The sequence below is a fragment of the Bos indicus genome, chromosome 15, assembly GCF_029378745.1.
Source record: "Bos indicus isolate NIAB-ARS_2022 breed Sahiwal x Tharparkar chromosome 15, NIAB-ARS_B.indTharparkar_mat_pri_1.0, whole genome shotgun sequence".
NCBI classification, from domain to species: Eukaryota; Metazoa; Chordata; class Mammalia; order Artiodactyla; family Bovidae; genus Bos; species Bos indicus.
The window spans coordinates 8,362,501-8,386,638 of NC_091774.1; the positions used below are offsets into that span (position 1 = coordinate 8,362,501).

General features: G+C 41.1%; 1 protein-coding gene across 2 annotated transcripts in view; it reads right to left on the reverse strand.

Moving 5' to 3' along the window:
• Positions 1–18,803: 18,803 nt before the first annotated feature.
• ARHGAP42 (Rho GTPase activating protein 42) overlaps positions 18,804–24,138 on the reverse strand; it is a 349,579-nt gene continuing 344,244 nt past the window's right edge. For both annotated transcript variants that reach the window (XM_070803334.1, XM_070803335.1), the window contains one exon: positions 18,804–24,119. In XM_070803334.1, coding sequence (XP_070659435.1) covers positions 24,031–24,119 — 89 coding nt within the window. In that variant the 3' untranslated portion in view covers positions 18,804–24,030. The remainder of the gene's footprint in view (positions 24,120–24,138) is intronic.

Genomic DNA, 24,138 nt, shown 5'->3' on the forward strand with positions numbered 1-24,138 from the left:
GTTATCTAAGTAGAAGACGAAGTCCATCCACATTTAATTCATGATCTCATTAGAGCTGAGGAATACTGCACACATGATAAAAACTCAAGGAAATTTATGCCATTGTATAACTAAATCTTAAATCATAGGTTTCAATTCTAGTGTTATAATTCAGGGAAGGGAGAGAGGCTAATGTAGCCCAAAGGAACGTAGTCTGGAGCTGGGTCTGTTGGGCTTGGAAAGGTTGACAAAAAGGGAAATAGCAAATCAAAGTGGTGGCATGAAATGCTTCAAAGATGCAAACTTTTGACAAAGTCTTTGGAGAACAAGGGCAATGAAAAAGCCAATGAAAACAGTAGTGCTTGAGTATCAGAGAACTTCATATTATGAAAACAACAGTTCAGTGAAAAAAGGGGCCTAAGACAAGTATCTTAAGAAAACTACCATAGTTTGACAGTGTCATTAAAAAAAGATGGTAAATAAGAAAAACAGGAAAGATTATTGAAAGAGAAAACTTAGAACTTGAAAAAGAATTAAACTGTACTGTCACATGAAAAATGTCACAGTAAATAAATCTTGTCCCCACAGTCATCTGCAAGGGCCTTTCATTTAGGAATTATTTAATAGCTAATTATTTCTCAAAGCTCTGTCACTGCTATTATGACTTATTTTTATGTTTCTTTTCCAAATAAAAAATTCATCATCTGAGAAATGCAAACCCAACTATGTCAACAGAGCAGCCACTCACTTTACAAGCAACCCAAAGAGAGACAGAAAAAGAGCCTGAACAGATGCTGGAGGTGGGGGGGGCGGGTAGGTGAGTTGGTCCCATAACAGACTGTGGTCCCTTATGGGGTCAGAGTCCTTTCATTGCCAGAAGAAGCAATTGAAAGAAAATGTAACAAATCAGCTTCGCAATTACATTAACAAAGGTTTTAGCTTCCTATGTACAGTACTTTTAACACTCCTCTGTGTTCTAGCTGTGAAGGTCAATGACCATTCCCATGAATCTTTGTGTGTTTATATCAAAAGTACAATGTGAACTTTGGCAAAGGAAGTGGCTCTGGGTTAGCTGGGCTTTATAGGTAGTTACTGTAAATACAATTGAAAGCTAGCTAATTTTACACTATTGCTAAAGAATGAACACATTTATTGATGGCATCCAAAGACTCAGAAATGATCCCAGAGAGTTGTGAAAGCAGAGATTTGTCTTTTGCACCCACACTGCTACTGTGTCTCTGCCATTTCCCTTAAGGCACCTTCCACGTGTCTGCAGGGGCTTTGGGAACTCAGTCAATCCCAGGCACACGAGCCTCCCCCAGCCCAGGTATTTGCTGCACACTATACCTGTCCACACGCACTCCCTGCAAATCCACTCTCAGAGAACTGCTTCATAGGAAGCAACTGATCAATTAATAGTCTAAGAAGTGAATAAATTAAAAAAATACACCTTCCTGTCATATCCATTTCATAAAGGAAAACATGTCTTATCCACAGGAAATAGGGTGATTTCTGTACTAGGCATAGGCCTCTTGAGGAAAGGTTTCCTGGATAGTGAGGTCTTGGAATTTAGTTTAATAAAAAGGTAGTTTTGAAAAGATCACATTTTTTGTTGATGAGGGCTCCTATGGCTAGAAATAGTCCAGAGTAATGAAGGTCTAACATCTCTCCAGTTACTGCTATGAGAGAAGATGCAAATACTTTCCAATGAGACTAAAACTGTTACACAAGTGGGCCCTGATAATGCTTCCCCATAAATGTGTACTTATTTCTTAGGGTCTGTTGGAGACCTTGAGAAATAAATAAAGCAGTAAATGTGTTTAGAGTCCACAATTCATGTTTATTGTTGTAAGTGTCCGAACATCTGACAAATAATAGGGCTTCAGGGCAGGAAAGGACTGAGGCCGTTCCTCTTTGCCCTTTGAGTAAAATCTTAAAACTTTCAGAAGTTTCAAAGGAAACGAAAGTGAAACTTTTTTTTTTTTTCACCTTGGCAGATTTGTGGGTGTTGTGAGTTGGGTTTTGAAGGGAACTAGTTCAGATGAATCAGAACTCAGCTCAGAGCGCCATGGGTCCAGCCAGCACCTATCATTTATGCCATTCCTTGAACTTGCAATGTGCTCTGTTTTTTTTTTCATTCTTTTTTTTTTTAATTTTATTTTATTTTTAAATTTTACAATATTGTGTTGGTTTTGCCAAATATCAAAATGAATCCGCCACAGGTATACATGTGTTCCCCATCCTGAACCCTCCTCCCTCCTCCCTCCCCATACCATCCCTCTGGGTTGTCCCAGTGCACCAGCCCCAAGCATTCTTAAAAGGCCAAAAAGAGATGCTTTAACTAGAAATATACTTTTTAAGAGTACATTAATTCAGGTAATATATTTTAAAAAATCTACAACATAAAAGAAAGTTTTAACATATATCAAGTGTCCATGTAAGTAGGAAGTTGTACCACTAAGACATACTAAATTAGGTATAATTCTTAAAACCGGTGAAGAGAAATAAGAACGATGAAATCAATGGTAACAATCTCCCATGAGTGTCCTCCTCTGCTTTGTTATTTGTCTTTTAAGTCTTTTTTTTTATCCTTTAAGGATTGAATCCAAATCATTTCTAGGATGATTTCCCTAATCCTTCTAGTAAGGAACAATGTTTCCTTCCTAGGAAGACCTTTCTTAGTGTGGCAGCCACAGGAAGTTGACACAGAAGACCAAGAAACTCTAGCAAGGCTTTGCTGAGAGACAGAGGGCGAACACTCGCCGGTCAGGTTTGCTTCTCAACATCACTGACTCTTTTGTTAAAATAGCCCATGAAATACCTATTGTGCTCTATGGAAAGGTTTTAATAAATAAGAGTCTTTGTTTAAAAATTTTATAAAGAAATTTAAACAATTTAAAATCCAAATATTTTAAGCTGTTCCTTCCTACGTCATACAATTTATTCTGCTGCTGCTGCTGCTGCTGCTAAGTCACTTCAGTTGTTTCCGACTCTGTGTGCCCCCATAGACAGCAGCCCACCAGGCTCCTCTGTCCCTGGGATTCTCCAGGCAAGAACACTGGAGTGGGTTGCCATTTCCTTCTCCAGTGCATGAAAGTGAGAAGTGAGAGTGAAGTCATTCAGTCGTGTCTGACTCTTAGCGACCCCATGGACTGGAGCCTACCAGGCTCCTCCGTCCATGGGATTTTCCAGGCAAGAATACTGGAGTGGGGTGCCATTGCCTTCTCCGACTATTTATTCTACTTATCTATTAATATTATATTTCCTATAGGACTATCTTTCATTTTAAATAAGACACAGATATCTTTGAGATTTAAAGCACCAGGAATAAAAACAAAATAGGTATTAAACCTTTTAATGGAATATGAAAAAGAACATATATATATGTATAACTGAATCACTTTCCAGTATAGCAGAAATTATAAATCAATTATGCTTCAATAAAATTTTTAAAAAAATAAAAACCAAAACACATAATGAAATAGAAGTAGTAATTCAACTTCTCCCCTTACATAATGCCTATGGATTCTTATACCATTAGAATTTAATTTAGCATGCCTTCTTCACTTCTTCAAGCAGCAGCTGACATATTAATAACTGCTGATATTTGGATTGACTTCTACCGTTTGAAAAACTTACACAATCACTGTCTCATGTGTTGTCTGGAAAAGCATCCCTGATGGAAAGCAAGAATTTATTATCACTACATTTTTGAAGTACAGAAAATGAAACTCAGAAAGCTGATCCACCTCCTCCAATGATAACGAGCCGAGCTTGAGAAGGAAATGTGGCTTTCGTCCCTCTCCCGGTCCATTCCTCTCCCCTCGTTCAGCTCCATCTTTGCTTACTGTTAGACTAGCCTCTTCTTTGTGGGAACAGGTCAGTTTGGAGAATGATCATAATTCTCTATTCTTAACATTCATAGAGACGCTGGCTGTCACTCAGGCTGCCCGTGTGATTTAATTTTTAAATGTAAACTATTTTCTAGAATTTTTTTTAAAACCATGTGAAAAGCTTTGAACAAGCATGCCTAGTAGTGTTGTTTTCCTCAACCATTAAATGAAGGTTTTGAAAGTCTGGTATTTAAAACTATATTTATCCTATTCATCTATGTTGTCCCACCCAGCAGTGCGAGCAACATGGAAGATTTTTATTTAGTATTTTTGATTCTTATCTGAGAATGCATACCTATTAAATTTACATCTTGTAATGCATTTCTAAGCCAAATCACTTTATACAACCAAGAAACCCAGCACACATTAGGCCAGTTCTGGTATTGTGATTAAGAGGAAAATTATCATCAATATTGGTGGAAATTATGCCTTAACTAGGGCTAAAAGAAGCAACAAGAATCTGTAATTTCCCATGAGAGGCACTGGTTATGAAGAAAAAATAAAGACTTTTAAACTTATACTTTCTTGTTATTGTTGTTTAGCTGTAAGTTGTGTCCGACTCTTCTGTGACCCCCCGGGACTATAGCCCACCAGGCTCCTCTGTCCATGGGATTCTCCAGGCAAGAGTAATGGAGTGGGCTGTCATTTCCTTCTCCGGGGAGTCTTCCAGACACAGGATGGAACCCAGACCTCCTGCATTGCAGGAGGATTTTTTAAGGTCTGAGCCACCAGGGAAATAACCCTTTCTTGTTACTGCAGTTTCTTAAATTCACTCCACATCTGTAAAATTTAGATAATACTTTTCTTTCTAGGATCGATATAAGAACTAATAATAATAGAAACTCTTTATTAAGGGGGCTTCCCTGGTGGCTCAGACGGTAAAGAATCCACCTGCAGTGCAGGAAACCTGGGTTTGATCCCTGGGTTTGGAATATCCCCTGGAGAAGGGACTGGCTATCCACTCCAGTATTCTTGAGAATTCCATGGACAGAGAAGCCTAAGGACCATTTCTTGTACTACTAATAATCTATGAGATATTTTATTAGTGTTCCTGTGTTGTAAGTTAGAATATTAGGGTTTAGAAAATCAGGATTCAAATCCAGAAAGTTGGAGTTTAACCACAAGTCTCTCTGCCCTCTGTGAGGTGATTATACTGACAGAATAAAACCATCAATACAGGTGACACCACAAGAGGAAAAAAAGTCAAGTAGAAGAAATGTATGAAAATGTGAAGTCCTTATCCAGAGAACAGAAAGTTCTTTTTTTTCCCCTTTTTTATTATTGAGCCCTTTGCCTATTATTGCATGAAAAAGGAAATGAGCAGCTTACAGGATTTCTTGTCACGAGTCTAAAGCGCCCCAGATCTACACGCCTGAAATGAAATGACTAAGGAGACAGGCTAGCCTAGAGCCCGGGACAGTCAGCATCCAAGCGGTGAGGCCCTTCCTTCTCTTTGCAGTGGCCGTGCTCCACTCTTACTCAGAAAGAAGCAAACCCACACCAGGAGGATTTGATTTAATCTATGCTTTAAGAAGAATTTGCCAAATCCCACTTCAGCACAGGTATCTGGCAGCCCTCACTAGAACAAAGAAGCGGCAGAGAAACTCCTCTCCCCTCACTGTCCCTGAAAGGATGCTCCTAACGAGAAAACAGAAGGTAGCGATATGGGTTAAGATGTGGAGGCAATAATATTTCAGTGAAGTGTGCTTCACATTGACAAAGACTTGATGATATTGATTATAACTGGTCCTGAACCTGAGGATCTCAGGCTAAAAGATGCTGGACACTGGGTAAAAAATTCAAGTTTTTGTTTTTTTTTTTTCTGAGATCCCAGTAAGCCTATTTTAGATGACCATTTAAAATGTTCATGTTCTTGGCCACCTCCTGGTCACACACAATCATCTTTATTTCACACACAAGCCAATATTTCCTCTGCCCACTCACTGTGCCAATGAGATAATGCAACTTTTCCTCAGCACCTGTAGATTCTGCTGAGCTCTCCTGTTTGTTCGCAGCTATCTGCGTTCAACTCTGCCAACTAGACTTTTTTTTTTCTCCCCCTAATGAAGACTGTCTGTTTACTTGTAAGGCAAATGAGGAAGCTGTGTTGGCGCCAAGGGCTTCAGATGTCGGTAAGAGTTTCCTCATCCAAGAAGACCTATTCTTCAACAGGAAGAAACGAACAGAAAGGTTGAAGCCTTCCCCTAAATGTACTTAACCCAACGATCAGGAACAGGTAGCCCACTAGCTGCATTTAAGATTGTGTTGCTTGGTCCAACACATCTTTCAATATTCTGAAATATTTGCCAACACTCTGAAAGCAAGGGATTACAGACAAATACCCAGATCTCAGCACCTCTCAAAAAATCAGAAAAGCCTACATTTTTGCATGGCAACATCCACTTATTTAATCCTCCAACAGTAAGCAAATGCCATGAGAGTACATCTATTCTAAAGAGAGGGAAACTGAGGCCGGGACCTGAGTGCAGACAGTCCGGCTCCTGAGCCCCTGAGTTCCACGGCCTTTGCACCCACGTCTCTCATGTCTTCTGCACTGACAGGCCAGCTTTTCACCACTGAGCCGCCAGGGGAATCCTACTGCCCTCCAGCCCTACCTGTTTGCAGGTGGGTAGGTAGACCTTCGGGGGTTTCCTAGGTAGCTCAGTGGTAAGGAAGCTGTCTGCTGATGCAGGAGATATAGGAGAGATGGGTCCAATCCCTGAGGCTAGAAGATCCCCTGAAGGAGGAAATGACAGCCCACTCCAGCATTCTTGCCTGAAAAATCCCATGGACAGAGGACCCTGGTGGGCTACAGCCCATGGGGGCCCAGAGAGTCGGACACGACTGAGCAGCTAAGCACGTGGAGGTTAATAGGTCTGTGCCTTTTAGGTACAGCATTCTCTAAATCATGAGTCTCACTTGGCTCACTTTGCACTTTTATGTTACCTGCCTGAACTCTAAGTTTGGCTGTAAGATCCCTGCTAACCCGTGCTTTCTTGGCCATATCCCTATCAGGAGATTCTGTCTTTCACCTTTTAAATTTTGCTGGGGAGTACTCTAGGAGGAGAAGTACACTAGTCTATAGAAGTTTCATAACAAACTATATGATAGGTATTATCTCTATTTTTTCTGATGGAGAAACTGAGGCTAACAGAGAAGGGCTGCACAGAATTAGACAACTAAGTGGACAATTAGTCCACTGCTAAATGAGGACTCCAACCTGGTTTTCTGACCCCAAGATCAGCCTTATCTCCATTTAAGTATAATTCCTATTGACCACTGAAGCTTGTGTCAAGACATTTGGTGACAGGAACCAAATGACTGCAAGAATCAACACATATACTAAAATACAATTTATACTTAGAAATTAACAAGCAAACATGCTATGTAAAGCTAAGGAGGACTTCAGTCTTCCTTGACAGTGAGAGAGCTGAGGTTTTGCACAACTGCAGAGAGAAACACTGGGTTGGGAGCCGGGAGGCAGGGCAGCAGACCCCTCCACTCACTTACCCGGTCACTTCGAGACAGGCCTGGGACCGGGGGCCCTTTGCTGCCACGCTAGGACGCTTGCAGCTGAGCACACCGCTCCTTGAGCGACAGCATACGAAGACACTGTGTGGAACTATGACTGCGTGCACACCCGGTTGGGGCAAATTTTGGACCCAAAAGATACAAAGAGACCAAAACACTCAGCTTCCACTTTTGAGGAGCCTGGGGTCAAAAACAGGGTGTTGGGAGCAAAAGCAGGATACTGACATGCCCCCTGCACACACACCATCTAAGGGGTGGGCAAAAACAAGCCAGTCCTCTGGCCCAACCCCTGGGCTATCCTACCTTCACTCTACTTTCACCTGCAGGAAGGGGGCACCTAGGGAACCTGGTTTTGTTCTGGCTGCACCCTGCTTGTCGGGGCAGGGCCCCCACCAGCCCAGCATGAGTTTCTTGTCTGGCCTCTAGCCAATTTCTATTAACTGGGGGAGGCCAAGAACTCTAACTGGTAACAGCAAAGTGAAGTGAAAGTTGCTCAGTCGCGTCTAACGCGTTGTGACCCCTTGGACTATACAGTCCGTGGAATTCTTCAGGCCAGAACACTGGAGTGGGTAGCCTTTTCCTTCTCCAGGGGATCTTCCCAACCCAGGGATCAAACCCAGGTCTTCGCACTACAGGCAGATTCTTTACCAGCTGAAAAGGTCTCCTGTTTATTCCATGCCTCCCTGTGTACTCAGCATTTTATATCAGTTTTCAGACATAAGTGGCAGCATCCTCTGTCCAGAGACAATCAGCTCTGTCACTCCGCAATCCCTAAGTTTTCTCTTCATTCTCCCTTCTCCCTCTTTTCCCAAGTCTACCTTTTCTGACTTGAACGTTTTCCCTGGCCTTTCTGTCATAAGTCTGTTCTGTCCATCTGCAGTAGAGCATCCCTCCGGAAAGTACTTAGAGGTGAATACAGGGAAAACATTTATAATAGAGAATGAACACTATCTAGGTGAAAAGTGTTCCTATAGGCCATTTGCTATAATACATAACTTTTAAAGCAGATTCATCATCAGATCAGATCAGATCAGTCGCTCAGTTGTGTCAGACTCTTTGCGACCCCATGAATCGCAGCACGCCAGGCCTCCCTGTCCATCACCAACTCCCGGAATGGAATCACAAATAAAACTCATCATTATTAACAAAATACTAATTTTAAAGGTTAGTTTGCAAATCTATATGACATAATTGGATTGGTGATTTCAGTTACTCAACATGTAAATGGGGAGAGAAACATAACACAGTGATGGTCTGAAATGGGTACATTCATCAACCATACATATGCATCGTAAGTCATATCTCACAAACGTTGAGCCTTTTATATCAAGGTTACTGGTTCCTTCAAAAATGCAGGTGAAATTAGCAGTACTCAGCCACCATGTATGTTAAGCACAGCATTTCTTCATGATTGATATTCTTCAGTTCTGCAAATGGTTTAGTAGAATGAGGAGGAAGAAGGTATTCGATTTGGCTGACTGTAGCTGAAACTCAACTACACTGCTTAACCAATATGGTTTTTTTCCTCACAAAACAGCACAATTTGCAGTTATATTCCACAATAACATAAATGACCCAGGCTCTTTCTTGCTTTCACCTGTAGGGCCACAAAATTGTTGCTTCAGCTCCAGGCCCTCATCCAATTTCCAGGCAGGAAGAATAAGAAGAGAAATCACAATGAAAAAGGGTGTAGCACTTAATCAAATCAAATCAAATCAAATCAAACTGAAACCTGCATAGAAACTCCCCATTTATAACTTTTATTTATGTATTAGTGGCAGAAACTGTATCAGATAGTCTCCTTGCTGTGCTGTGCTTAGTCATTCAGTCGTGTCTGACTCTTTGCGACCCCATGGACTGTAGCCTGCCAGGCTCCTCTGTCCATGGGATTCTCCAGGCAAGAATCCTGGAGTGGGTTGCCATGCCCTCCTTCAGGGGATCTTCCTAACCCAGGGATCAAACCCAAGTGTCCTGCATTGCAGACGGATTCTTTACCATCTTAGCCACCAGGGAAGCCCAAGAATACTGGAGTGGGTAGCCGATCCCTTCTCCAGGGGATCTTCTCAAGCCATGAATTGAACCAAGGTTTCCTGCATTGCAGGCAGATTCTTTACCAGCTGAGCTACCAGGGAAGCCCACTGTCTCCTTAAAGGAAATTTAAGCTCCATAAGCATGGAGGAAGATCAGATTTAGGTAGGCCACTTACACAGTGCTCCTTCCCTGGACTCAGAGAACGTGGTTTCCTGGGGCTCACAGTCTGCTGCTGCTGCTGCTAAGTCGCTTCAGTCATGTCCGACTCTGTGTGACCCCATAGACGGCAGCCCACTAGGCTCCTCTGTCCCTGGGATTCTCCAGGCAAGAATACTGGAGTGGGTTGCCATTTCCTTCTCCATTGCATGAAAGTGAAAAGTGAAAGTGAAGTCACTCAGTCGTGTCCGACTCTTTGCGACCCCATGGACTGGAGCCTACCAGGCTCCTCCATCCATGGGATTTTCCAGGCAAGGGTACTGGAGTGGGGTGCCATTACCTTCTCCGTGGGCTCACAGTCTAGTGACTCACAAATAGCTAACAGAGAGATACAACCCAGATGGTATACTCTGTGATGAAAACGTGATTCAGGTCACCTGATTCAGAACCCGCTTGCCAACGCAGGAGACCCAAGAGACAAGGGTTCAATCCCTGGATCAGGAAGATCCCCAGGAGAGGGCATAGAAACACACTCCAGTATTCCTTCCTGGAGAATCCCTTGGACAGAGGATCATGCTGGGCTACAGTCCAATGGGTAGCAAAGAGTTGGACACAGCTGAAGTGACTTAGCATGCACGCACAGAAGCTATATATACTCAGCTGGAGGACATGGCTTTTGTTTACCTATGAGGATTACAGGTTCTAGTAACTAACTCCCCAAGCTAAGTAGCCAATCATGCCTGCTGCTGCTGCGCTAAGTCGCTTCAGTCGTGTCCGACTCTGTGCGACCCCATAGATGGAAGCCCACCAGGCACCTCTGTCCCTGGGATTCTCCAGGCAAGAACACTGGAGTGGGTTGCCATTTCCTTCTCCAATGCATGAAAGTGAAAAGTGAAAGGGAAGTCACTCAGTCGTGTCTGACTCTTAGCGACCCCATGGACTGCAGCCCACCAGGCTCCTCTGTCCATGGGATTTTCCATGCAAGAGTACTGGAGTGGGGTGCCATTGCCTTCTCTGAGCCAGTCATGCCTACTTCCAGTTATTCCCTTGGCTGCCCTTTGACCTCCTGGAAAGCTACTAGCGAAGCCCCTGGGTTTATTGCCCTGTGTTCCTCTTCCTGGTATCACTGCTTCCAAGGTCTGTAGGTGAGCAGAAAATGAATGTATTTGTTAGCATACAAATGCAACAGAGGCTTTGAAAGAAAGAAGTTTCTCTTTCGGGTAACAAGCAGGTGGTCTAGGACGATGGCGGTTCTGCTCCATGAAGTCATGAGGGGACTCTGACTTTTATCTTGTTGCTCCAGCCACACTCCCTGGGTGGCACAAAAGCACTCATCTTTCAAGAAGCAGGATGCAGGGATAGAGTGAAGAAGAGATTGTCTCCTGTCTTTAAGAGCCAAGAAGGAAGATGTAATTATTTATTCTCTTACTGCTTTGTTGCAACTTAATCGCACAGCCACTCATAACACCAAAGGAGGCTGGAAAATGTAATTTTCTTTTGAGCTACCATTTCACAAGCTAAAAAATGGGGTTCCTATTACTGTGAGAGAAAGGAGGACTTTGAGAGTGCTAGGAACTGACGGTGTTCACCATACTCAGCTACAAAGCCCAGGAACTCAGGATTCCCAGTGCTTTGGTCCCATAAGTATTGTTTCAATGATCTACATGGTCCTATAATTATTGGTTCAATGATCTACATGGTTCCATAATTATTGTTTCAGTGATCTATGAAAGTGAAAGTGAAGTTGCTCAGTCGTGTCCGGCCCTTTGTGACCCCGTGGACTGTAGCCTACGAGGATCCTCTGTCCATGGGATTTTCCAGGCACGAGTACTGGAGTGGGTTGCCATTGCCTTCTTCAGTCAATGATCTATATGGTCCCGTAATTATTGTTTCCATGCTACATAGACTGTGCCAAAATTTGGTGACTTAAAAGAATTCATTATTTGTTCTGCTTTTATGTGTCAGAACTTGAACAAGTGTGTTGTTGTGTTCACAGGAGTTGTCTGGGCCACACAGAGCTGGCTTCAGGGCTGGAGCACGCGACAATGCTACTCCTTACATCCTATTTCTGTGGCTTCAAATAATTGCTTGTATTAGTCTCAGCTTCTTCACAGCGCAGTGAGGGGCTAGCATCCCCAAGCTGGCCCAGAACTGGCGCAGCACTTGTACCACGTTCTACTCGTCACAGCCAGCCTAGATTCAGGAGGAGAGTGACCTGCTCCAGCTCTGGAAGGGTGGAGAGGACATGGGCAGTGAAGACCATCTGCCACTTCTGGAAGACTATTACTACAGTCGCCAAGCACAGTTTGGAATTTTGATTCTTCCTGCCTCTCCTTTCCCCTGCCCCTTGCGATTTTAACAGGCAGAAGGTAGAGGCCAGATGGTCCTTAAGCAATTCCCCACTATTTCCATGAATCAAGTTTTATTATCACTAAGAAAAGCAACTCTTTTAAAGCATCCATTATAAGACGTATTGGTTTATTTAAGGCAATGTTTCTCACCTAAAAAGACCTGATAACTATATATCTCTTTTTAACATATATTAGGGAAAAATGGCTAAAATATCAAAGCCAAACTTCATAAACATTGCTATGACAAAATGAAAAATAAAATCCTCCGCCACCTTCAGCAGTTTCACTCACTCTACAACCCCTGAGTTTTGTGTTTCACACCACTCAACACCCCCTGGGGAGAGGGAAGACTGGTCTGCCCCAGGAGTCCCGAGACGCCCACCATCAGGGATAGAGTGTGAAGGCCCTCTGCTCTGCAAGGACCAGAAAATTCCTTCTGGCATAAGGATCTCATGAGTTCCCAAATTAGAAGAAAGGCCACCTTCTCAGCTTCTAGGTCATAACTTGGCCCCAGGCAACAGGCTGAAGCTGGGGTCTAAACCCCCTGCAGCTGCCTCTGGCCCCTTTAGGACCATCCCCCTCGATGTGTGCTGTGGTCCCAGCATTTCCTCATCAAGCAGCTGCAGCATTTGGCTGGCATGAGCTTTCAAGCTTAGTCAACAGAGCCTCATTCCTTGGGTCAAGGTGTCCCCACTCAAACTCCACTCCCACCTTCAGGGTCAATCCCTGGTCTGACAGACACGCTGGTCACAAATGTTAGCATCCATGTATGCAGCAGCATTTGGTATTCTTGATACTGGAGAAGGTAGATCAACTTAATTCTGAAATTTGAGAGTTTAATCATAACTATGGACCCTCTTGCTGAGAGAGAAAAAGTGCATATACTGACAGCCTAGGGAGTTCACAGCCTCCCCCCGCGCCACCCCCGCAATCCAGGAATCCTATCCTTTAAATTCCCGTTAAAGCCCCTGATTTTGTGGGCTGCACTAAGCAGTCAATCTTTTCAGCATTGCCGCTAGTCAGCGCCTGGAGGGCTCTCAGGTGAGCCTGTCACCCACTGCCACCACTCACGGTGCCCAGGGTTTTTGGCTGTTTCTTTCAGCACTGATAGCTTTGCCCATTGCTGGTATTGCTGTTCCTTCCCCAGTACCCTACAGACATCTGAGCCACATTTGAATCCCCTGAATTACTCATTCAAACAATGGCCATGTCATGTCACTTCGACCTCTGGAATGAATCATTTCCTTGGACTGACCCTGTTTGTCTTTCGGGGTTGAGGTAACATTGCCTCCTCAGCTTGCAGGGCCTGATACACACGCTCAAACACAAGCTCACCCTGCATTCTGGTCTCCGTAAAGCTAATCTGATCACATCCCTCTCCCTAAAGCCTTCCTGCCGCTCCAGATTGGCCCTCCTCATGAAATCAGCTCTGCTCGTCTGTACCTTTTCCTGTCCTCCCACCATCTCCCTTTAATCTTGAATGGGAGAAACCCCACTCAACTCTTTGTTGGTGGTGGTGTTCAGCTGCTTTACAATGTTATGTTCGTTTCTGTTTTATAGCAAAGTGAATCAGCTACACATATACACATACCCCTCTTCCTTGGATTCCCTTCCCATTTGGTCCTGAGCAGGACTCCCCGGGCTGTACAGTCGGCAATCGTTAGTCATCTATTGTATACAGTGTAGTGCATATATGGGGCTCCCAGATGGCTCAGGGGTATCAAATTTGCCTGCTATTGCAGAAGATGGAGGTTTGATCCCTGGATCAGGAAGGTCCCCTGAAGGAAATGGCAACCCACTCCAGTATTCTTACCTTGAAAATCCCATGGACAGAGGAGCCTTGTCTAAATTCTCATTTTTCTGGTTTTATTTGTGAAGCCCTGACAAATGGTGAGTCATCCGGATGCACTTAAACACTATGAGGAAAGCTGTGCTTTGAGTTCATTCCTTGAAGTGTTAGTGATAAAACTACTTTTAAAAAAGCTTTGCATCAATTTTTGTGACTTCTTCCAAGGGGTCCTATCTTTGGCCTTTAGAATAATAAGACATAAGCTCTCTTTCTTGCTCTTGGATCTCCCTGAAAGCCTCATCAAACTTTCAATAAATCAGTGCTTTTCAAGTGTAGTGTTTATACAAAAGCACTCGAAATCTTATTACAATCAGATGCTGCTTCAGAAAGTCTGAGGGTCTACATCTCTAAACAGCTCTTGGATGGTTTCAAGGTTACACATGGAGTAGCAATTCTCTGGTCTAAAACAACTGTCAGAGAACAGGGCTTGAATCCTCTCACCATCTTCAGTTTTCTTCTGGGTAAGGTTGAGTTTGCCAAAGACCTCTTTCAAATGCAATGGTCGGTGAGTTTTTACCACACCCCACTAAGTGTCGTTCTTGGTGTTTCAGCTGTATGGAATCTGCCTGAAATGCAGGAGACGCACAGGAGACCGGGTTGGACCCCTGGGTCAAGACGATCTCCTGGAAGAGGAAACCGCCAGAGGAACCTGGCGGGCTACAGTCCCTGGAGTCGAGAAAGAGTCAGACATGACTTAGTGACTAAACAACAACACAGTGATTGTAAAGAGTACTGGATTTCAAAGCAGACATGTGGGCTTGAGTCCAGGCTACCACTATCAACTATCTGACCTTTGGGAAGTTGGAGAAAATAACCTTTTAGTCTCAGTTTTCTTTAAAAAAAAAAAAAAAAGACATCCAATGTCTGTGTCTATTAGTTGGAAGGATGAGAGGATCATGAGACAGTATGGGCTTCTGGTTATGTACCATGTTTTTGGTGCCATTGTTTAATGTCTATTATTACAATTTAAGGTTTCACTGGTTCTTTTGCCATTTACATCAGAAAGTTGCAAAATCGTCATATGCCTAATTTAATAATAATTAGTATCCAGTAATATCTATTAGGTTCAAGGCACTGGGCTAGATATTTTATATCTACTTTTCAGAAATTCTTGAACACCAAAAATAATTTTTTTTCTTCCTTTTATAATAGCCAATGCTAGTGAATATTATCTTTTGCCTTCCCGTTGCATGTGTACCCCTCAGAGAAGACATCCCCTTCATCAGAGGATATCCTTTCCAGATAAAGTTAAGACTTTTCAAAGGTCAAAGCATATAAGAAACCGTCCTCCCCACACATCTAAAAATTAGTGGTCAGATCACAGCAGAGGATTCCAGGATTCCACTGAAAACATACTGACATGGCCCTCAGTTTTCTAATTAGTGATATGAGAGATTCTGACTCATTTCTAAATCTTGTTCTCAAAAGCCTCAAGGATTCTAGATGCCAAAGGCTGTGGGCCTGGATGTGGGAACACATGGAGATGTACCCACTAGTAGCTAGGCTCACGTGTTTAACATACTGGCTTCCAAACATGAATTATTGAAGAAATATTTCTGCTTTTGTTGCTCCAAAAATGCTTGGGAGACATTTGAACTGTAATTGCTAAGGCAACATACAATGCACTCAATCTGTGAAAAATAAGCTTGTCTGTAGATACGTGACTCAGTGATATCAAAATCCATAATGAGTATTGGGAAATATGTTATTATTTTCCTTTCTCTAGCCCAGGCTGACCAAGGGAATCTTCTTTAGTAGACTAGCTCCTGGTAATTTGGAAAGGTAGAAAGTTTCAGGTAACTTATTTCTATCAACCAGCAGAGCCCTGCTGAATGCCATGCTTGGCTCATTGACATGAAATACCCAGAAACAGCATTTGTAAGTAAGTATTCAATTAGTATTTTGGGAACTTGTGTTCCCAAGGGTGTTCCATATGAAGAGGGGACACCTCTTCAAATGTTCTCATCTACATTGTCTTTTTTTTTAAATACGAAGAACTGCTGTGTTTTTCAGTTTTAAGAACTCAACTTCTCTGGCTCAAGAAATTCAATTTTAAGTTTGGCATAGCTTAGTTTTCAAATTTTGGAGTTATTTTGTATGGAATGGTTTAGAAAATCGAGCACTTCCACATCACTGCCAAATCATCCAGCTTAATTCAAGTATTTACACGTCTATCAGAAGAACAGAGACATTACTTTGCCAACAAAGGTCCGTCTAGTCAAAGCTATGGTTTTTCCAGTAGTCAGGTATGGATGTGAAAGTTGCTCAGTCGTGTCTGACTCTTTGTGACCCCATGGACTGTATGTATAGTCCATGGAATTCTCCAGGCCAGAATACTGGAGTGGGTAGCCTTTCCCTTCAAAGAAGATCAAGTCTTGTATAATCTCTATACTTAAGAACATTATATAATGATCACGAGGAAGGGTATGTTTTCTCCATTAATATATAAATAACTTCAGGGTAGAACCATGCATTTAGCAGATGTTAAAGAATGAATCCCATTACTCCTGGGCAAGGAGACATAGACACAAGAGCAACACAGGTGGATTCTCTAAACTCTAGAAATGTTTATTAGTAGATTCATTCATTTAATGAAAGGGGCTGACCCTACTGTAGACCAAGCTCTGATCTAGTGCCTGGATTCAGTGATGAATAGGCAACATGTCCCACACACAGATCCCAATTTAGAAGGGGTAAACAAGAAAAGTATTTGTCTTGAACAAAAGCAACTTAAATTCCACAAAGGAAATAAGGTACCCCCAGTTCATGTCGCTGTCTTGTGGCTACTTTCTGGTACTGTTTTCATTTTTTACATTATTAACTAAACTTTGGATTTTCTTTGGACATCATCACTTTTTCCACTTATATCTTCTTTCCTTTCTAGAATGCAATCCAGGGGTCTAGTCTTCCAAGTCTCCCTCTGATCTGTGACTCTTTCTCAGTATTACCTTATTTTTCAAGACTTTGACAATCTTGAGACGTACTGACCTAGTACCATCCTGTAAAACGTTCCCCATCCGGATGTGCCTGACATTTTTCTGATGATTAGACTGGAGTTATGGGTTTTGGGAAAGAAAACCACAGAGGTGATATGCTCTTCCCATCACATTATCTTAAAGGTTACAAGACAACTGCACAATATCCATGATGATAATTTTTATCACTTGGTTAAGATCTTGTCTGTCAGCCTTCTCTGTAAAGGTACAATAATTTTTCTGAACTCTATTTTTAGAAGCTAGTCATTAGGCCTAGCTCATCCTCAAGTGGGGAAAGGTTTAACTCAAATCCCTACAGGAAAAAATAATAAAATATCAATTGTTAGTTGAAATTCTTCTGTACAGAATATTTGTCTCTTCTCTATTTTACATTCATTTATATAAATGAAATTTATTGCCATTTCCTTGCATCAGTGTGGTTATGGACATTTTACACTTTGGGTTATAATCCAATTAGCCAATGCTACACGACTTATTTTGATGTTTAAAGCATTCCAGATTTGCCTGTTAGGATATATACATATATATATATATATATATATATATATATATATATATAAATACTTTTAAAAAAATTATTTCTAAAATATCAGTTATAAGAGATTCCATCTAGGTCAGTTTCTTCTAACCTAACACTCTCAAACAGTAGCTGATCCACAATGATCTCTAATACCTATCCTACAGTCCTTTTCTGCTTAATCATATGGGAATTTATTCACATTATCTTTTTATTCCAACAGATCTTTGTCATGACTTTATTGCTTCTCCTCTTGACATGGAAGAAATTTAAACAAATCAGGTTGTATGCCCAATGACTCTGTTACTAACCCATCAGGCTTAGTTTTTGCAATGTGATTTGTTACAATCTAATAATCCACTTAGCACCAAAAATTAAACATGTGATTCTCTTTTTTGAGGGAGAAAAGTAAAATTTCTAGCTAGATGTCAGAGTGACCACGTGCTCAGTTGTGTCTGACTCTTTGTAGCCTCAAGGACTGTAGCCTGCCAGGCCCCTCCATCCCAGGCAATAATAGCTCCTACTCCAGGGGATCAACCCAGGGATCAAACTCCTGTCTCTTGCCTCCCCTGCATTAGCAGGCAGATTCTTTCCCACTAGCACTGCCTGGGAAGCTAAACAATGACCAAAAGGGTCACAGAACTAATAAACATCTACGAGGATGATGTGTATGCTGATACGTCTTCCTGGTGCTCAGTGCTAAAGAATCTGCCTGCAATTCAGGAGTTGCAGGAGACATGAGTTCCATCCCTGGGTCAGACGATCCCCTGGAGCAGGGCATGGCAACCCACTCCTGTACTCTTGCCTGGAGAATCTCATGGACAGAGGAACCTGGAGGGCTACAGTCCATAGGGTCACAAAGAGTCGGACATGACTGAGCACGCATGCTCTTCTTTCAGAGTACACTTGTGAACTTTCATGTATTTATTTCAGGTAAGCCTACATACCTGTTTTTTTTTTTTTTTTGATAATTTGTTTATGATTTATTTGCTTCTTTTTCCTGCAGACATCTGCATTATTATTACTTTAAAAATTTTTATTTATTTTTATTTATGGTTGCCCTGAGTCTTTGTTGCTGTCCATGGGCTTTCTTTATTTGCAGGAAGCAGGGGCTAGTCTTGTTGTGGTTCGTGGGCTTCTCATGGAGATGGCTTCTCTTGTTGAGGAACACACACTCTAGAGTGCACAGGCTTAGTTGCTCAGAGTCACCTGGAATCTTCCGGGACCAGGGATTGAACCTATGTCCTCTCTATCGGCAGACAGATTCTTATCCACTGTGTCACCAGGGAAATCCTGTACCTGCATTACTAGTAAGTACCAACATTACAGTTGCTCAGGAAAGGATCCAATTATCAGGAAAAAGTTATCAATTCCGTTATGATTTTTCCATTCAGCCATACCCAAAATGACCATTCACATACCTGAAACTTTGATTTTTCTCTATATGAATCTAAGACAGCTGCCCTCTAACATGGTGGGTTTTCAAATACAAAGACTAAATTAAAATGTGCTAAACATAGTTTATTTTTAAAGTAATTTAAAATACAGTGTAAACATACATTAAAGAAATTGTGGCAATTCAGATAAGGAATAACATGAAGTTATTTACATGTTTGTATATATATGTGTGTGTGTGTATATATATATATATATATACACACAAAGTGCAGATAAATACAAGACACTACAAAATAAACAAAAAATTCAATATGATAATTTACTGACAATCATTTTCATATTTATTATTTAATTTGTTATGTTAATAATGGCTTCAGACAAATTCCTAATACTGAAATATATCATCTAAATATTCAACTTTTATATAAACTATAGTACCTCAAATTTAATAGTATATAAATAGGATTTGAATTAAAAAAAAAAACAAAAAACAAAAAAAAGTCATCTTCCCTGCCACACTCCCAATTTATTGTAAAGGCTTCAGCTTAGAGTTCAAAAAGACTCTTGAAATCACAGCCCTCAATTTGTGATGACTTCTCAGCTGTTAAGCATAAATCATGACTGAAGATACAGAGGCAGACATACAATCTCCAACATTCTGCATATAAAAAACAATGCACACTATTCATCTAAGAGACAATGGATTCAAGGCAAAGTTGGGCTCTGGAAGGGTAAAGACCATGGGAAACCTTGTCAAGAAATGGTACAAAGGGGAGAAAGTGATCATCTAACTAAGGTGGGGTAGGCACCTCCTCCAACACCGGAGGTCCTCACGTGGCCCTGGACGTGACCATCGTGGATGGTGGAGGATATGTGTGTTTGTGATCCTTGTAAACGGCACTGCCTTTTGAGACTCTTCAGAAAACACAGAGACTCCATTTCTCCCTATGGCACCAAAGAAAGAATGTCCAACCTCTGAACGTGGCATCTCTCCTGTGAACACCACGGATTGAGGATGACCTGTTAGACTCCCTAAGTCACACAATGACTTCTAAACTTTGGTCGAGAACATGTAATCAGTTTTCTGCCTATGGCTTGCTGTGAGTGCTGTCCATGTACTTGAGATTTCTTGTTTAGAACAGTGAATGCAACAGTCCAAAAAAAAAAGTGAAAAATCCTATTTATTGATCTGATCCTCTAAAAGTCCATGCCATTCATAAATGTGAATTTGTCCAAGGTTACTACCATATAGATTTGGGGGAGGGAGATACTGGTGACAACAAATGGACACAGTGAATGTGGTGAAGAGGTGTGAGAGTCGTTGACAAATACCTGAATTGTGTCTGAGGATTAACAGGAGACAGGCAGGATACAGATTATTCAGAAGTCTATTCAATAGGCTAATAATTCTCTGGGAAAAGTGTTTTGATTTTGGAAGGTAAGCAAACAGGGTAGGAGGCAAAAGTTAACAGCAATATCTACTCAAAGTGGGAAACTTATACTAAAGAAGAAAATAACTTCCGGACAGTAATTAAGTCTCTACTTTTTTCCTTTAGCAAATGACATGACTTTGGGGTCTAACTCAGTGATGTTAGGTCATAGAAACAGTTGCAAATTACAAATGCATTGTAAAACTAAAGAACAAAACCTGTTCTGAAATGAGTCCACCTCTAACTTCAGTCAACAAAGTACAGATTGAGAAGGGGTTCTAACTGCTGATTAAGGCATGCCAAATATCTATCTGGGGGAGGCATACTAAAGATGGAAGGGGTTTGAAGAAAGGCTCTGAGGGACCCTTGTAAACCAGCATCCTTGTGATTAAGACCCTGCACATCAGACACGCACAGACCCGAAGAAGGCCAGGAGTGAGGAGGCTAGCAGGTTTTATTTCCCATGACTGCAGAGCAGATTCAGTTTCCTGACATCATGATGGATTTTTAGGGGGCATGCCACACTAAGTAAAAGCTATTACCACAGAACAGGAAATAATCCCCGAATCACTTTGTCTCTTTGCCTTCTTTTCCTATTTGAGAACCTGGAAAGTTTGGAAGGTGCTTTGAAAAAAAAAAATCTCTACCCTTCCTGGAACAGCCATCAGGTGAGCCACTGCTGGGATGCCTGGTTATACCCATTCACAGTGTGAGGCACAGAGAGCGCATACAAGGGTAAAACCACTCCCGTCAAACAAGGAGAAATGGTACTTCCTCATGCCTCACAGACTTCAGAGCGATACAGAGATCATTTCACTGCTCAGGCATTTACACAAAACAAAAAGCCTTCACTTAACCGACTACTGCTTATAAGCCGGCAGATATGGTACAAGAGTCACCTGTGAAACACAGCAAGGTTTTGTACTCAAGGATATCTTCATCTAACAGGTGAGCTGACTGACTTGGACTCATCAGTCTCACCCTCCTTGTCCCACTGTCAGCAGTGATTAGGGTGCCCACCTGGCCTGTTTCCAAGGTGTGGATGTGGCAGTTCTGTGGTATCTTCATGAAGTCTCTGAAAGGCTATGGTTTCATTACTGAAACACTGTTGTCATTTCAAATGTGATCTTCTTGTAGTGACTGACATGTACCTTCTGGTGAAATGAATATTCCACGTGATCAGAGCACATGCCCTGGTTTTCTCAATGTTCATAAATACTTTTATCTGTTGGAAACATTTCTAGGGCAAAGCAACTTCATTTGAGCGCTAGCATAGGGCCATGACTTGCTTCCACACATAATCAATGTAAAGGGAAAAGAACCATTCTCACAAATCTGTGAGATTAAAACTTCAAACAAAAGCACAATTGGAACAAGCACTTTTGCAGCTTGTTTCAAAAAAGGGACCATATCAAGCACTGTCACAATATATGACTCACCATGAGGAAGGAGAGGGGCTTCATGCCCATGACTTTTAGAGCAAAAGGTTTAATTCCTCACTGAGCATCTGTAGAATTAGCTCATAGACGACTCAGAGGCAGGAACACGCTGGCCCGTGTTAAAGGAAAATGAAGGTTGAGATTTCTCTCTGCAGCAGCAAGTGAAGTAGGACTCTGAATCACTTTTCAGAGTCAAGTTGGTCTTTGAAAGAAAATCAATTTGCCTTAAGAGGCTCTAATTTAGCAGGATGCCAGATGCTACCAAGGGTGGTTAAACTGAGGGTGTTGTGGATGAAGGGCCTGGTCCCCTAGGGAGACTACCTCTGTTCCAGCAGAGGGCAGTCAGGATGTCAGCAATGCAATTACTAAGGACCATCAAGGATCTAGAGGTCAAGAAGCTCTAGCGACACATAATCATAGTGTACAAAAGTCAACAGTAGCAGGTAAAAAAGAAAAAAAAAAAGGAGACAAATGTACCAGATTTTTTCATTATATTACTAATTTTTACAACATTAAATATTTTCAACTTCTTTATTTCCATGCTGATATTTATTTCTGGTTGTAATTCTGCCTACTGTTATTCTCTTTACCTTTAAATCCTAATCCACTATTCCATTTAAAATTTTAAAAGCATAAATGCTCCAAGGCATAGTTGTGTATGTGTATGTATATAATTTAACCTATTAACTCTAGAAACATTAACTTAAAGTAGAAGAGATGGCGATTACAAATCAATATCATGTAAAAAGAACTGTTATAGTCAATACCTGAGTGTCTATACAGTGAAGAACTTTGAAGTAGCATGTACAATACTGTGGCCAAAGGGGTCAGTGCTGTGGCAATCAATGGCGGAGAACCAGTTTTTGGGAATCTTGAGAAGAAAGGCTCTTTGCCACATGCAGATATGTTAGAAATAATATGAGGATTATTAAATAGAAATAATAGAAGAAGTGGTCAACATATGACCAGATAATTATGGTATATATAAATGGACAGTAAATACCTATCTCTATGCTCTATAAATACAGTGAAATTTCTATTAAAGGCTGTAAATCGAAAGGCATAATGGAAAATTGTATATGATTTTATTCCTGCTAAAGATGATGAAATAATTTCAAAATAATTTAAGAATCCTGTACCTTTATGTTAAGATTATGGCTCAACTAATCATAGACTTTAGAAGGCATAGTGTTCCAACCACTGTCTTAATACATCATCTTTATCATTTGGAGCCAAAAGGGTATCAATAAAATCCTTGGACACTTTACAGAATAACAAGTAGAATTTAAGCTGTATCATTTTCCTATTATTGTAATTATACATTTGTGATACCATTATAATGATTCTAGCAGAGGATATGTGCATATCACTTGTCAGTATTTATATGTTAATGGAATAAAATTTCATAAAATCTCAAAGTAATACAGACAGTTTTAAACATCCTCCAAACCAGTGATCAGCAAACCATGACCCATAAGGCAAATCCGGCTTGCCACCTGCTTTTGTGTGGCACATCAGCTATAAACTTCTATTTTTAAATGATTTTTTAAAAGTCAAAGAAGCTTAATATCTTATGGCATGACAGATTCACAATTTCAGATTTCAGTGTCCTGAAAGAAAGCTGTATTGGTACACAGTCACACCCATTCACATGTTGTCTGTGACTGCTTTCCGCTACAGTGGTAGTATGGACAGTGTGATGGAGACAACAGGTCCTGCCAAGCCCCAAATATTCACTATTAAGCTTCTGCAGAAGTAGTTTGCTGATCCCTGCTCTAAGCCCATAGATGGCATCTGGAACGTTGGACAGAGTGTTTACAGCGGAATCAGTGTATGACTTAACTTGGTTTCATTTACAGACACCATATATGTTATTGCTTTTGAATATTATCATCTACTTGGTAAACAAATAAAAATAAACTTATGTTAAAAAAAACCCCTTATTTCCTTGAAATGTTTAGGACCAGCAAAACAATCATATATAAAAGCACTATATTTTTAAGAAAAAATAATAAATGAACAGTTTAAATTACATTTTTTTAGCAATGATTTCAAGGTTTCTCAGAGAATACCAGACAGTAAAGGGCAGGTCTTAAAGTCTTAAAGCAGATTTCTGGTTTCCAAATTTCTGGGATATAGTACTTAACACAGTATTTGAGATTTTTATAAATGTTATGAGAAACATTGTGGAGAGTTACTTATTAAAAAAAAAAAAAGCAAGGGATGGGGATAAGCTATTTCAAAATAAGAAATCAGCCCAAGATAAAAAGAATGGCAAACAATTTAAACATTTTTTCCCTTTCCGTTAATAGAGGTACATAGTCTGCTTTGGAAACTGTCTAGAAATGGATTATTTTTCATTTTAATGGGCTGATCCTCATATCTGTGTCAGATAAAATCATATCACTTATTACTTGTTACCATGGATACCATGAAGATACTGCCGTCCACTAAATAGCATTAGAGGAAGACAACATAATTTTCTGGGACGAGTCCTGTTTTGCCTTCATAAGTTGCCTTCAACCATCCTGGTTCCACTGATGGGTACACTGGCAAAGATAAAAATAC